The sequence below is a fragment of the Fusarium phalaenopsidis genome, assembly GCF_050370095.1.
Source record: "Fusarium phalaenopsidis strain FUZ10S chromosome Unknown contig_32332, whole genome shotgun sequence".
Lineage (NCBI taxonomy): Eukaryota > Fungi > Ascomycota > Sordariomycetes > Hypocreales > Nectriaceae > Fusarium > Fusarium phalaenopsidis.
Genome location: NW_028145391.1, coordinates 383,833 through 395,408, shown reverse-complemented (window position 1 = coordinate 395,408; position 11,576 = coordinate 383,833). Strand labels below are relative to the sequence as shown.

Below are 11,576 nucleotides of genomic sequence, written 5' to 3'. Positions count from 1 at the left end.
TCTAGCGTTTCAGTGGTTTCGCGGGAGCCTCATCTAAATACATCTGCTGCAGAACCAACACCACCATCTACAGTCCATACACAAAGGTCAACTTCTTGTCAGCGTATCGTCGGTCGTTGAGCCTCTCACTCTCAACCTCCTCCTCCGTCATCAAGCTCAAAAGAGCTGCCTTGCGCTTGTTGACCGCCTGTAGCATGAACCTATACAAGAGATAGCCGACCAATGCCACGGCGAGAAAACCCAGCGTCACGTAGAAAGGGATCCTGTAGTCGGGACGGTATCGCTGCCTGTAGAGCTGTGCGCCGACAACACCGCCTAGGTTGCCAAAGCCGTTGACGCCTAGGACGAGAGCGCGTTTGCCGGGTTCGGGGGTGTTGCCGCTGAGCCATGCCATGGTGAGAGGGGCGGAGATGTAGACGCCGGAGAGCAGAACGCAGAGCGAGATGTACTGTCCGACCGAGGAGGAAACGGTAACGGCGGGGATGAGACCGATAACAGCAATGAGGATGCCGACGACAATATGGTAGCCGCGCTCCTTGAAGTGATCGGAGCTGAGTGCGAAAGCATAGAGGCCAAGGGCACCGCAGACAAAGGGAGGAACCGTCATCTGAGAAGGTCAATGAAATGTTACGTATGAAGAGAAGGAGGAGTAACATACCAAGTTGGCGAGAATAGACTCATAGCCCAGTCCCTGAACAACAAGAGGCAAGAACACCGAGAACGCACTGCTAGGAACACTTGCACAGATGTTGAGCACCAGCACAGTCCACAGCTTCCAGTCCTTAAGCGTCTCGATAAAGTCCCTCTTGCTCAGGCGGTTCTTCTCAATGCCGTCCTCGCCGTATTCGTGCTCGACATAAGCGGCGGTGTCCTGCTGCATCCGCTCAACGGCGAGAGCTCGCTCATCGGGAGAAAGGAACCACGCTGAGCCGGGACCGTTGGGCAGCCAGAGCCATGCGACGGCTGCGAAGAAGCAGGTAAGGGCACCCTCGATGATGAAAAGATACTGCCAGTTCTTCAGATGGCCATTCTTGAGGTGGAAGATGCCGTATGCTGGAAAGTGTGAGTATAGATAGGGGAGCTGTGATACGAGGGGGAGACACACAAATGGATCCGGAAAAGGCACCAGCAATGGCATACTGCCCGTAAAAGAGAGCAAGTCTGACGCAAAAGTCGTATCGAGGATAGAAAAACGACAAGTAGGCTACAGCGGTGGGATAGAAGCCTGCCTCGAAGGCCCCGATAAGCAAGCGGGTGGCGATGAGTGCCCCTGAAATCGAGTCAGCATACGAGAAACAGCCACACCCAATCCAGGAAAAACGTGGGAGAAAAGAAGAAAAGATACATACCACGGCCCTTGATGAACGCCTGCCCGACTGTAACAGTGCCCCAGCCGAACTATCAAGCCCGTCAGCATCCAATTGGTAATCGCCGATCTTTGCAGTTCCTTCATCAGCTTACCATGAGGATCGGGATCCAATGCCTTGCTCCAATGTATCGGCCCACTGCCGCAGAAACAGGCTGGAGGACAACAAACGTCACAAAGAAGAGAGAGACGGCTTCGTTGAGATCATCAGGTTTGGCACCAATGTCAGTGGTGAAGCCTGAGTGTTGTTAGGATTAGTTCGGCTTGGAGATCGGGATGTCGCGGGTGCATACCTTGAGTTTCAGCATTGCCAACATTTCCGCGATCGAGACCGTTGAACAAGTAGAGTAGAGACAGTAAAGGAAGCAGAGCCACATCCAGCTTCTGGTTCAGAGCCTTGCTTCGTGCTGCGGTGTCCTCATGCGAAGAGGTGTTGCCATGACCAGGCAAAGTCTTGTTCGCCCGAGGAACATGTTGGTCGGCCATAGTTGTTGCTATATGCTGCAGTTTTCAGTAGAAAGATGTCGTACAGAACCAAGTCAAGGTGAGTCTTGTTGAGCTCTGTAGATTGTAGAACGAAGCTCCTGAGAGAAGACTCCTCGAACTGCAGCGAGGCATGAGCCGTCTCTTATCCTCCAAATCTCGACCCTATACGTCGTTTGGTAACCGTTCCAGAGAAGCAGGCATCACTGAGAAAGTCGTGATCGTGTATTTGCCTAGACTACCCAGCCCACGGAGTTCTGGGGTGTCAGTCCAATGAAAGCCTCTCCCTCAGCCTCTCTCCCCCCCGTATTCTGGTCAGCGCGGGACTGATGCCGCTGTCATCACGTTTGTCAGTATCGTATGTAAGTTAGCCGTCCCGTCTTGTGTGACCTGTCAGTGGGAAGAAGAATCTGACGGCAGACCAGATTCTCGGGAATGTGGCTGTCGAACACATCCGAACAGGCAGATGCTGGGACGCCACTTGGGACCAATCTTGGCCATGGCCGCCCAGATGCTCGGGACGTGGGTGGTGTCCCCTGTGATTTCAGCCTGCGCGAGGCATATTCCGACTAGAGAGGGACCGTTTGACTGCTTTGAGCGTATCATTGAGCTCGGAGGCTCTGGGGACCCAGTCGAGATTCGGGGGCTAGAAACTGGGTCATCCCGAGCCGCAGCATGGGGCGCCCGTTTCCATGGAATGAGTCCGCTGGCCGGCACCCACCATTACAGAAGTTCTAAACAAGGAACTCGATCCTTCAACTCTGACTCCGGACAAATCATGTTGCTTATGTGTGATCTCGCAAAACCGCTGTCATCTTTAGGGCTGTAAGGCTGACATGTACCCCGGAATTCCCTCCCCTCTGCCTGCTTAGGTGTGACATCCCTGGTGTCCCACTTGGACATCGTCCACTTTGTCCTCGCTTGTGGACAAGCCTGAGCCCCGAAGAACAGGGTTATTCTCGAATTTTCTCTTGGAACAGGTGCTAGAGCTGAAGACCAACTGCACCTTCATTCGCCAGATCGCTACGCTAGAACACAACGCCCGGGCCAGGGAGTGACTGGTGAGTCTCATCATCACTGCAGCCATCAGCGGTGATTTCCCATTCTAGCTCCTTGGCTGCTGCACAAACCTGCGAACCTTGATACCAAAGTTCTTGAGGCGGAGGGGGAGATCAACAGGCAGGTGTCAGAAACCGCTCCACGAACAAGGTGATTCCGTAAGCTTCACGTTCGGTTTGCGGTGATGGTCAGACGCGGATGAAGCCGTCAAACACACTTATCTTGATCACAATTGGCCGAATGAGATGTAATTCTGCAGACGGCCGAGGTAAGTGACCTGAATCAAGGAATTGGGGGCCACTCGGGCTCGACTCGGACTCAAAGATCGGTGAAGAACTGGTCCGCTCGCTTGTGAACCTCCCCCGCCCATCCAGAAATCCCCTCAGAAGTGGCAATCCCGTCTTCCGTGACGTAGTGATCGATGAAGCTCGAGGGTATCCATTCGAAATAGATGTTTTTCACGTCAATGCGGGTGTTTGGGCCTTTGGTTGTCGACGGCGTGAGCCCATCCCAGGCTTGCGTAACCTCACGTGGATCATTTTCCTCTTGGCCAGGCGGGTTGAACGGGAGTACCTTTTCCTTCTCGGATAATACGACGATCTTGGACTTTGGAGAGACATGCTTAGCCGTCAAGACGGCAGGCAGCGAACCCGTCTTGTTGCTAACATTAGCCGTCTTGTCGATCAGGTCCGCCCCGATTAACACGACATCGACGTCTTTGGCAGCAACGCCGACGCTTGCGTCGGTGTATATTACCAAGCGGGCATTGGCCTTGTTTTCGTCGACAAACGAGCCAATTGCACTCGCCATCTTGACACCTTCAAAGAGCGGCCGGGATTCGAGGACACGCACCTCCACAGGCCGCGACATCTTTGATAGCACCCTCGTAATGCCCGATGTAATAGTCGAACTAGACGAAAGGGTGAGGATCCTGAGTGGCTCGTCGCCTGAAATCGTTTGTTCCAAGAAGTCTTCGAGTGATGCGCTGACTTTGGAGCCGGCATCTTGTCGTTCTTGGGCATATTTCTCGAGTTCTGCGATCATGCCATCAACCGAGTCGGCCGAGACTGTATCTTGAGAAGGCAACCGTTGCTCGATCAGTTTTAGGCTGGCGAGGACGACGTTGAGTATCGATGCCCCCATGCTCTCCCGCCCATTCTTCCAAAGGTGCCATCCAGCGAACCTGACATTCCTCCACCATTGGTCTCGGGCACCAGTGTCAAGTTGCCGAATGGTCTTGATGAAGATACCAAGTGCCTTCGAAGCTAATTGGCGTGCTCCACTCTCATGATCTGTTTGCAAAGCGGTTAAGCCCTCGGCTAGAGACTTTCCAGCTGCTTCGCCTAGATCAATGTTGAACCAGACCCTCCTCAAGCTCTCGAGGATACGTGGAACACCTTGGAAGCCTTCCGACTCGTTTACTACATTTGGGTCGAACCATTCGTAGCCTTCGTGCTCCCAGTCAATCTGGATACCGGCTTCACCACGACCACCCTCTTTCTCGGACTTGAGAACGAAGCCGAATGGATTGATCGTCCACTTTCTACCGATAGACTCATCGGCGAACGAGAATGGCTTACCCTGGCGGAACAAGCGCAGCGAGTCACTGGTGAGTGTTGTTTCTTCTTGAATCTCTCGCCATGCCGTTGCGAGAGGATTCTCATCCGTCTCTTCTACACTGCCAGAAACGCCAGCATACTTGTGCCTACAGTACCGTTAATCTGATTGCAGAAGATCCATGCCAATGGCTTGAGCTTACTGATATGTGCTGACTTGGCCGCTACGCCGAAACAGGGCCACCTGAGGCTTCTTGGTCATATCATCTTCAGGAAACTTGAAGATGAAGCTGGACGCAACTGCTCGATGCTTGAGAGGTGCCATACCTGTTGAAATGGTGCGGGTTCTTAGTGATGAGATACACATTCTTGAAGTTCTGGAAACGATTGCTCGTGAGGTCATTGCGATGAAAGTTTGGAACTGGAGATTGTCATGTCACATCTCATGAGGGAGGTACCGTGGTGAGCTCCGGACGCCGCCGAATGCGGCCTGAGGCGCCTCATCACATGACATTACCGTCAACAAGGTGATATGTCAACTTCAGGCTGCTTGATCTTCTTTGGAAAATCGATTGAGAAAATCGATTGACAAAACGAAGAGATCATATGTGTAATTAAGGGCAAGTTTTTTAGCACATGGCTTTTTTTTACCATTAGCGCGCTATTCAGAGCTGTCATCAATACCACTTACACCAGATCGAGTTACACCCACAACGCGAGTAAGCTGAGCATCACCATCACCACTATGACTGGACCTGATGCACCAGCTGAACAACAAGGCAAAAAGGAACGACTAGCAAAAGACATACAACAGCGGGGATTCGCTGGTCGTCACCGACCCAACTACTAATCCGCCCCTCACCGGCTTATCTATGGGAGAGCGGACGGGATCCCGAGTTCTCCGGTGGGTATGGTCGTATGTGCTAGAGATCTCAGTAAGATAGGATTATATCCTAGCAGCATCCTGTTCTTCTCATCTCTGCCGAGGATCATCTTGGAGCTCAACCTGTATTCAATTTGCCTAAGCTACAGAAACGCTGCTCTACCCATCACCTCGCTCAAGTGTGTTTAATGTTCACTCACTCAAAGAAGACCCAACGGTGTGGACGTAAGCTGGTATCTGCCTCCCACTCTACCTGCTACAGCGAAACGGGATCGAGGATCATGTTCTTCAGCTCCAGATGGGAAATGATGGATCGACATCGTGATCCCTGGGACTCTGATAGATCGTCTGGTAGAGGGACGTTTTCGATTACGAGGCCATGGTCTCCGGGATGGACTCTGGCGGCCCGTTCCTAATCTTCCCTCAACTCTCCTTGCCATAACTGGTCGTCTCTTACACGCTTCCAGTTGATTCGCCATGTGATCTTGGATTCAAAATTCTTGGTCGAATAGCGAAACAAGGTTGCTGATGACGGGGTTGCTTTCCACAGCTCCATGGTCTCCAGCCGGGGCATACGTGATGCGGCAGCCGCTGCCGCGCGGAGTGTCGTGACCAGGACGAACATCTCGAATGGCGCCCGAGGTTCCTTGAGAATTTCGCAATCTAAAGCCAGGCGACGAAGCTGAAACACATGAAGGTTATCGAGGGGACACCGTCGTAGCATTGGAAAGAAATCCAATAGAAAACCCCAGCCATCGGTATCTGGAGCAATCGATAGCTCTTTAAGCTCCGACATCAGTGCGAGTTTCCGCATCGACTCTGCACCTGCCATAGTACGAACTCGAGGCAAGCTGAAATCAGAATCCGCGTCTTGGTAGATGTGAAGCCGTTTGAGCTTTGCCGGAAGGGCATCAAGGACATTTTCAGGGCAGCCTGTGATGCGGTGTTAGTCTTGAAAGGACTGCCAGGGGTAGCTCGACTCACACAATCTCTCACTGACGTAGTTGGAAGCCAGCCATCGCTCATCGCGGAACATCTCTAGGCAGGGGAAACTCTCCCGAAGGAGCTTGGCAAGAGCGCCGGAAGAAATGTTTCGGTAGAACTGTCGACGAATCACGAGAGCCTTGACAATGTTGACCTTTGGGAACACCTTTTGGGTATCAACAGGCCCACGCAATGTGTGACTCCAACGGAAGAGAGACTTTCCAAAGTCGAACCTGAGAGGTTCCGTGCTGCGGAACCTGTCCATTTCAGGTAGCTGGTATGCCATGTATTGGTGAGAGATGACCTCTGGGTGTGTATCCTGGACGTACTTCACTGATAAATCGCGATGCTGTCTGTGAAATTCGCCCTTGTCGACCAAATCTTCTTTAGTGATCCATGGGTACTTGTCAACCATTCTGAAGTCACGGTATTTGTGGCGATAATCGCTTGGTGAATGCGCGCTTAGCTGCAGGGTGATACCTCGGTCGTAAGAGATGTGATTGCCTCTTGCAAGAATACCCAAGAGTTTATAAACGGTGCGTGTGAACCTGGCATTGTTCCTGTTCTAGGTCAGCTGTCATCTGGCTTGGTAGACAGGATAGAAGGCGTACTGATGAATGATGTCCCTGGGTTCGCTCGTCTGACAATACTTGCATGTGTACGGGGCGAGCTTGAGGCGAAGCCAGAGGTGTCGAATATATGAGAGTCGGAATCCCTTTGACCCTTCGGTTGTCGAGCTAAGCATGTTGAGATCGGGTTCGTCAATAACCAGCCGCCGAAAGAAGATGGGCTCAAAGAAGTCCTGCCATTGCCGCGATACAGTGGGAAATCCTGGACGGTCTTTTTTGTCGCTGTCCTCAAGGAGGATCGTAAAGATCGTGAAGCGAAGCTCATTGGGGAGTGATTCCCACGACATGATGCTATGGATGCCTGTAACGATGGTAGATGCAAAGTGATGAGTGTTGAATGTGACGGAGAGAAAAATGTCAGATTCAAGTAGCCAGCCTAAATGAAGGCATATGAGAGGAAAGGAGCCATGCGCGGGTTCCTTCTCTGTCACTCGTGCCGACCTCGCTCCATTGCGCCTGCGAATTGCCCTGATATCCTTAGCCCTGTGCATTTTTTTCGCCATCCAGTAACCAAATAGCTCAATTGGAGAGGGGTGATGGCGAAAATTCCACGATTGACATGTTGGATGACTCTAGCAGCGAATGCCTCATTGCTGGTATTCAGGGTATTGTGAGGATGCAAGATGCGGGAACCAGAAATGCGTAAGAACCCTGTTTCGGGAATCTCCAGGAGCCGGGTTCATTCGTTCAGAGCCAAATCAGCCTTGAATCCATGGAATTTATCCACGTTCAGTTCCATTGGACGCCAGCAACTGCGGCGTCAGCTTTGCATCCTTCCTGGGTACTTGGCACAGTTGCCAGCTGACGCTCAGATGAACGGTTTATCGAGATAAGCAGCCCCTAAATAGCGTTCAGTTCTCGTAGGCAAATTGATATTTCAATTGGCCCTTGTGGCAAACAAAACGCAATCACCTTCGCCGCCTCAGCCTTTGCGGCTCAGTAGAGGCTGAGTTTGCGATATACGAGATCAAATCCAGGGTCTACACGTTGAAACCCACCCCCACAGTTGATGACGCAACCACGTCGCAGCCGACGCCCAAAAGATCCAAGCAGGGAAGCTCAGCTTTGATCCTTTTAACTTCAACTCTCGTCCTTTTGTCTCGCCAAATTCACTGTCTCCTCTGCTTCAATCGCATTCTAAGCGTATTGCACACTGACAAGTACGCGACTCTTATACCCCAAGACAAGCTCTTGAAGCTACACCGTTGCTAATGCTGATCCACCTGTAGATCCACCCCAAACTCTCCTCCAGCGACCGACTGTCAACACCAACGCATATCCAAAATGGCTTGCGGCACCTCCTCTCTCGTCAACCGAAACGGCCCTGGCAGCGCCGCTACCTCCATTGCCGAGTCCATCATCAAGCCTGCTGAGGCTACGGGCACTAAGACAAAGTGCATCGAGTGCGGTGACTACGAGTGCTGCTGTATCCCTTGTACCATTCTGTAAGGGGTATTTATCAGTGACACGATCAAAACACAACTTGGAGCTTGAAAGGGGGTTTGGGCGCGTTGTTTGGGCATTGAAGGACATTGCGTTCATGCAATTTGATGCTGCGTATCTTTGCGTAGCTTCAGCGTATATATATCCAATGGACAACTGAGACACATTTCATGATCAATTCGTTACTTATCCAAGCTCTCTGGCTTGCTGTTTGTTTGCGCCCTCGCTAGGAGGGTGCTTTGTTGTTACTGTAATCTCACAACCCGACAGCACGCCTATACCGAATAATGCATTGCCGCCGTCCGGGCCAACCCCCTCGAGCTTCGTGGTTCCTTTGAGATTTTACTTCTTCTCCCCCATTGATAATTCTGAATTCTGCGATCGGTTCATCTGATATTGGTGTGCATCCAAACCGCCCCGTGGCTTTGATTCGATTCTCAGTGAGGAGCACTGCTGACAAGACTGTCAGAGGAGATGCTTCCGAACTGTGTCTCCGAAGGCAAATTTGAGCGGTTGTGAAGTCGCACGCGTATTCTCGAGCGTGGATGTCGCGAAGCGTTCCTTCTCGTCTAGGTAAACATCGCGTCCGTGGCAGCCCACACATCGGCCTCCCTCTGCGCCGCCAGCGCAGCATAATCCTCCTCTTCTTCGGCCTGCCCCAGTGGCTTAGGCACGTCTGGCACACTCAAGCTCCCCAGGCCATCGAGCACGCGGCGGGCCTTATCCACCTGCGTCCTTATGGCCATGGTCTCGGTGCGCGTGCGGTCCAGGTGCTCTTGCATGAGCGCGATGACTGATTCGCGCGCCTGGTGTGGTCGGTACTCGTTGAGGATGTGGTGAAAGTTGATAAATAAAGTGCGGAGATCCTGAACCTTGGCTTCGGCCTGCTCTGGGTTCTGTGCCAGTGTGCCGGTGAGCTCCAAGAAGTTGAGCAGTAGTGACTTGGCCAGGCGCTTCAGCTCAAAAGCGCGGTCAAAGTGCTTGACATCCTTAGAATCTGATAGAGTAGTTGAGGGGAGGTTGATGATTCCTTGTTCCTCGAGAGTGGGGAGCTTGTCATCCAACTGCGAAGAACTGCATCAGCGTGTCGCTCTGTAGAACAGTCCATCAGACTTGACTCCTTACCATGTACTGGTCGCCAAATACCCGCCAGCGCCCATCGGCTGGCTCGGCTGGCGGCTGGAGGTTGATGAGATCCTCAGGCACATCGGGTACGCGCGCCGTCAACGGCTCTCCTTCATGCTGACCAAGGTGTGCTGTCCTTAACGCTTCAATCCGAGACAACTTTTCGGGCGTAAAGTCCTTCCAGAACGGCGGAGGATTGGGAAACGTCGACGAGAGCGAGTGCGGCTCCTGCTGTTCGGCCATCTTTCAGCCGAGGGCGACAAGGTCACCTCATAAGGTTGTGTCGGAATGAAGCCGGAAAGACAGGCCCGTGAACGAAGGCGGCCTGATAAAATCTAGAACCGAGACAAAAGGCTGAGATTCAGCCTCCGGCAACTCGCAAACGCAAAAAGGTCCCTTGAGTTTGGTGGGGGAGTGAGACTTTGGCGGGAGGATTGGAATCCACGTGGAATGAGATCAGAGACAGCTTTGACAAAGACGAGGTCAAAGCTTTTAATGCAACAAAAAATCGAGGGTTCAACGGTACTACCCTCGGCGAGGTTAAAAATCACTGCGAATCTGGCCTGTTGATTTGACGGTAATTAAAATGAAAGAGAGTTAGCTACAGCCATCCAAGAGCTGCGAATCTCCAGGTTGAGCGAAGCTAATGTCGATTTGCGCCGGTTAATTGTCGGCGGTTGCTCACCTCTCACCTCTCCTCTGTTTCCGTCTCGACCACCATCCGCCGCAAGCGCCTATTGTTCTTTAACATCAAACAACGTCATATGCATTCCTCCTCTTCTTTTCTCTTTTTCGTCTTTTCCACTTATCAATCAAACAAATTCCCTAAAAAACGCCCCGTTCCTTCAACGCCACACCTAATTGGCCATTTGAACGGCCGCCTTCATACGCTCTGAGTGGCCTGCTTCAACTCGTCAACATCCCTCCACACCGCATCTCCTCACGCTCGAATCATTCTTTCCCCTCCCAAACTACGTCCATGTCCGACGTGCGATCCCTTCTGCGGCAGCAGCGAGCCGCTCGCCGCATCGAACATCCCTATGCTGCCTACTCGGACGCAGGCAAGCTGCTCTGTACACTCTGCCATGAGCACATCAAGACCGAAACACTCTGGGACTCGCATGTCCGAGGTGAAGCGCACAAGACTCGTCTAATAAAGGCGCAAACAACAGCACCGGTCGTGGCCCCCAACGATCGAGAAGGACAAAGACAAGCGGCGCAAAAACGGAAGCACGACGACGCTGAGGATGCTACTGCTGGAAATGGGGACGGAGACGTCGAGATGGAAGATGCTGTGCGGCGGAAACGAAGCAAAACTGATGCAGCCGAGTTGGAAGCAGACAAGGAGGCTAAAGACCAGAACTTGACACCACCTCGGTTGGCCAGGAGGACGTCAGCCACCCCGTCGCATGGCGTCGAACTCCAGATTCCCTCACGGCCAGCAACTCCTGCCCATCGTGACGGCTCCTCCGCCTCTACCCCCGGAGGACAACCTAATCTTAATCAACAACCTACCACAACTACCCTGCCATCGCGCCGTCCTAGTACTCTGGCGACCGATGATCGGCCAACCACGACATTGCCGCAAGTGGACGAGTCAGAATGGGCAGCCTTCGAGGCCGATATCGCCGCTACAACTGCCCCCTACGATGAGGATGCAGTCATTTCCGCACCAGCCATGACAGCCCAGGAAGCTGCCGATGCTGAGGCCCAGAAGGAGGAGGAAGCTGAGAAACGCCGCGCTCAAGCCGACGTCGATCTAGAGGACGAGAAGGAAGAGGCAACACGAGCGCTCGAGGAGGAGTTTGAGGAGATGGAAGAACTCGAGGCGCGCGTGAGGCGTCTGAAAGAAAAGAGGGAGGCTCTGCGCAAACGTGGTGGGAGCTTCAGCCAAGAAGCTGCCACAGCCAAGTCTACAGGGTTGGGCAAAGAGAACCTACAAACTCCAGTGGTCGAAGAGAAGGAAGAGGAAGAAGATGACGACGATGACGACGAAGATGATGACTGGGACGGCTTCAGATTCCGAGCCGCCTAGGATCGACAAACTC

At 52.7% G+C, this 11,576-nt stretch overlaps 6 protein-coding genes and 1 non-coding gene across 7 annotated transcripts; 2 read left to right on the top strand and 5 right to left on the bottom strand.

Moving 5' to 3' along the window:
• Nucleotides 1–67: 67 nt before the first annotated feature.
• On the bottom strand, nt 68–1,852 carry LRP88_13143 (major facilitator superfamily domain-containing protein; the record flags this gene model as incomplete). The annotated part of the gene is made up of 6 exons (XM_083249521.1): nt 68–607; nt 659–1,053; nt 1,106–1,270; nt 1,350–1,398; nt 1,462–1,604; nt 1,660–1,852. 6 exons carry the CDS (start codon nt 1,850–1,852, stop codon nt 68–70), a joined length of 1,485 nt encoding a protein of 494 aa, XP_083093855.1.
• A 1,374-nt stretch (nt 1,853–3,226) lies between these two features.
• LRP88_13142 (eIF2B alpha/beta/delta subunit family protein) lies at nt 3,227–4,867 on the bottom strand (the record flags this gene model as incomplete). Its single annotated transcript, XM_083249520.1, has 2 exons — nt 3,227–4,613; nt 4,668–4,867. The coding sequence occupies 2 exons, from the start codon at nt 4,865–4,867 to the stop codon at nt 3,227–3,229; spliced, it is 1,587 nt and encodes a 528-aa protein (XP_083093854.1).
• Nucleotides 4,868–5,268: 401 nt separating this feature from the next.
• LRP88_13141 lies at nt 5,269–5,384 on the bottom strand. Its single transcript, XR_014475203.1, has one exon. It is a non-coding gene; the product is annotated as a 5S ribosomal RNA (ribosomal RNA).
• A 375-nt stretch (nt 5,385–5,759) lies between these two features.
• Nucleotides 5,760–7,247, bottom strand: LRP88_13140 (uncharacterized protein; the record flags this gene model as incomplete). Its single annotated transcript, XM_083249519.1, has 3 exons — nt 5,760–6,280; nt 6,332–6,891; nt 6,943–7,247. 3 exons carry the CDS (start codon nt 7,245–7,247, stop codon nt 5,760–5,762), a joined length of 1,386 nt encoding a protein of 461 aa, XP_083093853.1.
• Nucleotides 7,248–8,106: 859 nt separating this feature from the next.
• LRP88_13139 (uncharacterized protein) lies at nt 8,107–8,409 on the top strand (the record flags this gene model as incomplete). The annotated part of the gene is made up of 2 exons (XM_083249518.1): nt 8,107–8,120; nt 8,190–8,409. The coding sequence occupies 2 exons, from the start codon at nt 8,107–8,109 to the stop codon at nt 8,407–8,409; spliced, it is 234 nt and encodes a 77-aa protein (XP_083093852.1).
• A 563-nt stretch (nt 8,410–8,972) lies between these two features.
• LRP88_13138 (mediator complex subunit MED7) lies at nt 8,973–9,771 on the bottom strand (the record flags this gene model as incomplete). The annotated part of the gene is made up of 2 exons (XM_083249517.1): nt 8,973–9,467; nt 9,529–9,771. 2 exons carry the CDS (start codon nt 9,769–9,771, stop codon nt 8,973–8,975), a joined length of 738 nt encoding a protein of 245 aa, XP_083093851.1.
• A 736-nt stretch (nt 9,772–10,507) lies between these two features.
• Nucleotides 10,508–11,563, top strand: LRP88_13137 (uncharacterized protein; the record flags this gene model as incomplete). The annotated part of the gene is made up of 1 exon (XM_083249516.1): nt 10,508–11,563. One exon carries the CDS (start codon nt 10,508–10,510, stop codon nt 11,561–11,563), a length of 1,056 nt encoding a protein of 351 aa, XP_083093850.1.
• Between the last annotated feature and the right edge of the window lie 13 nt (nt 11,564–11,576).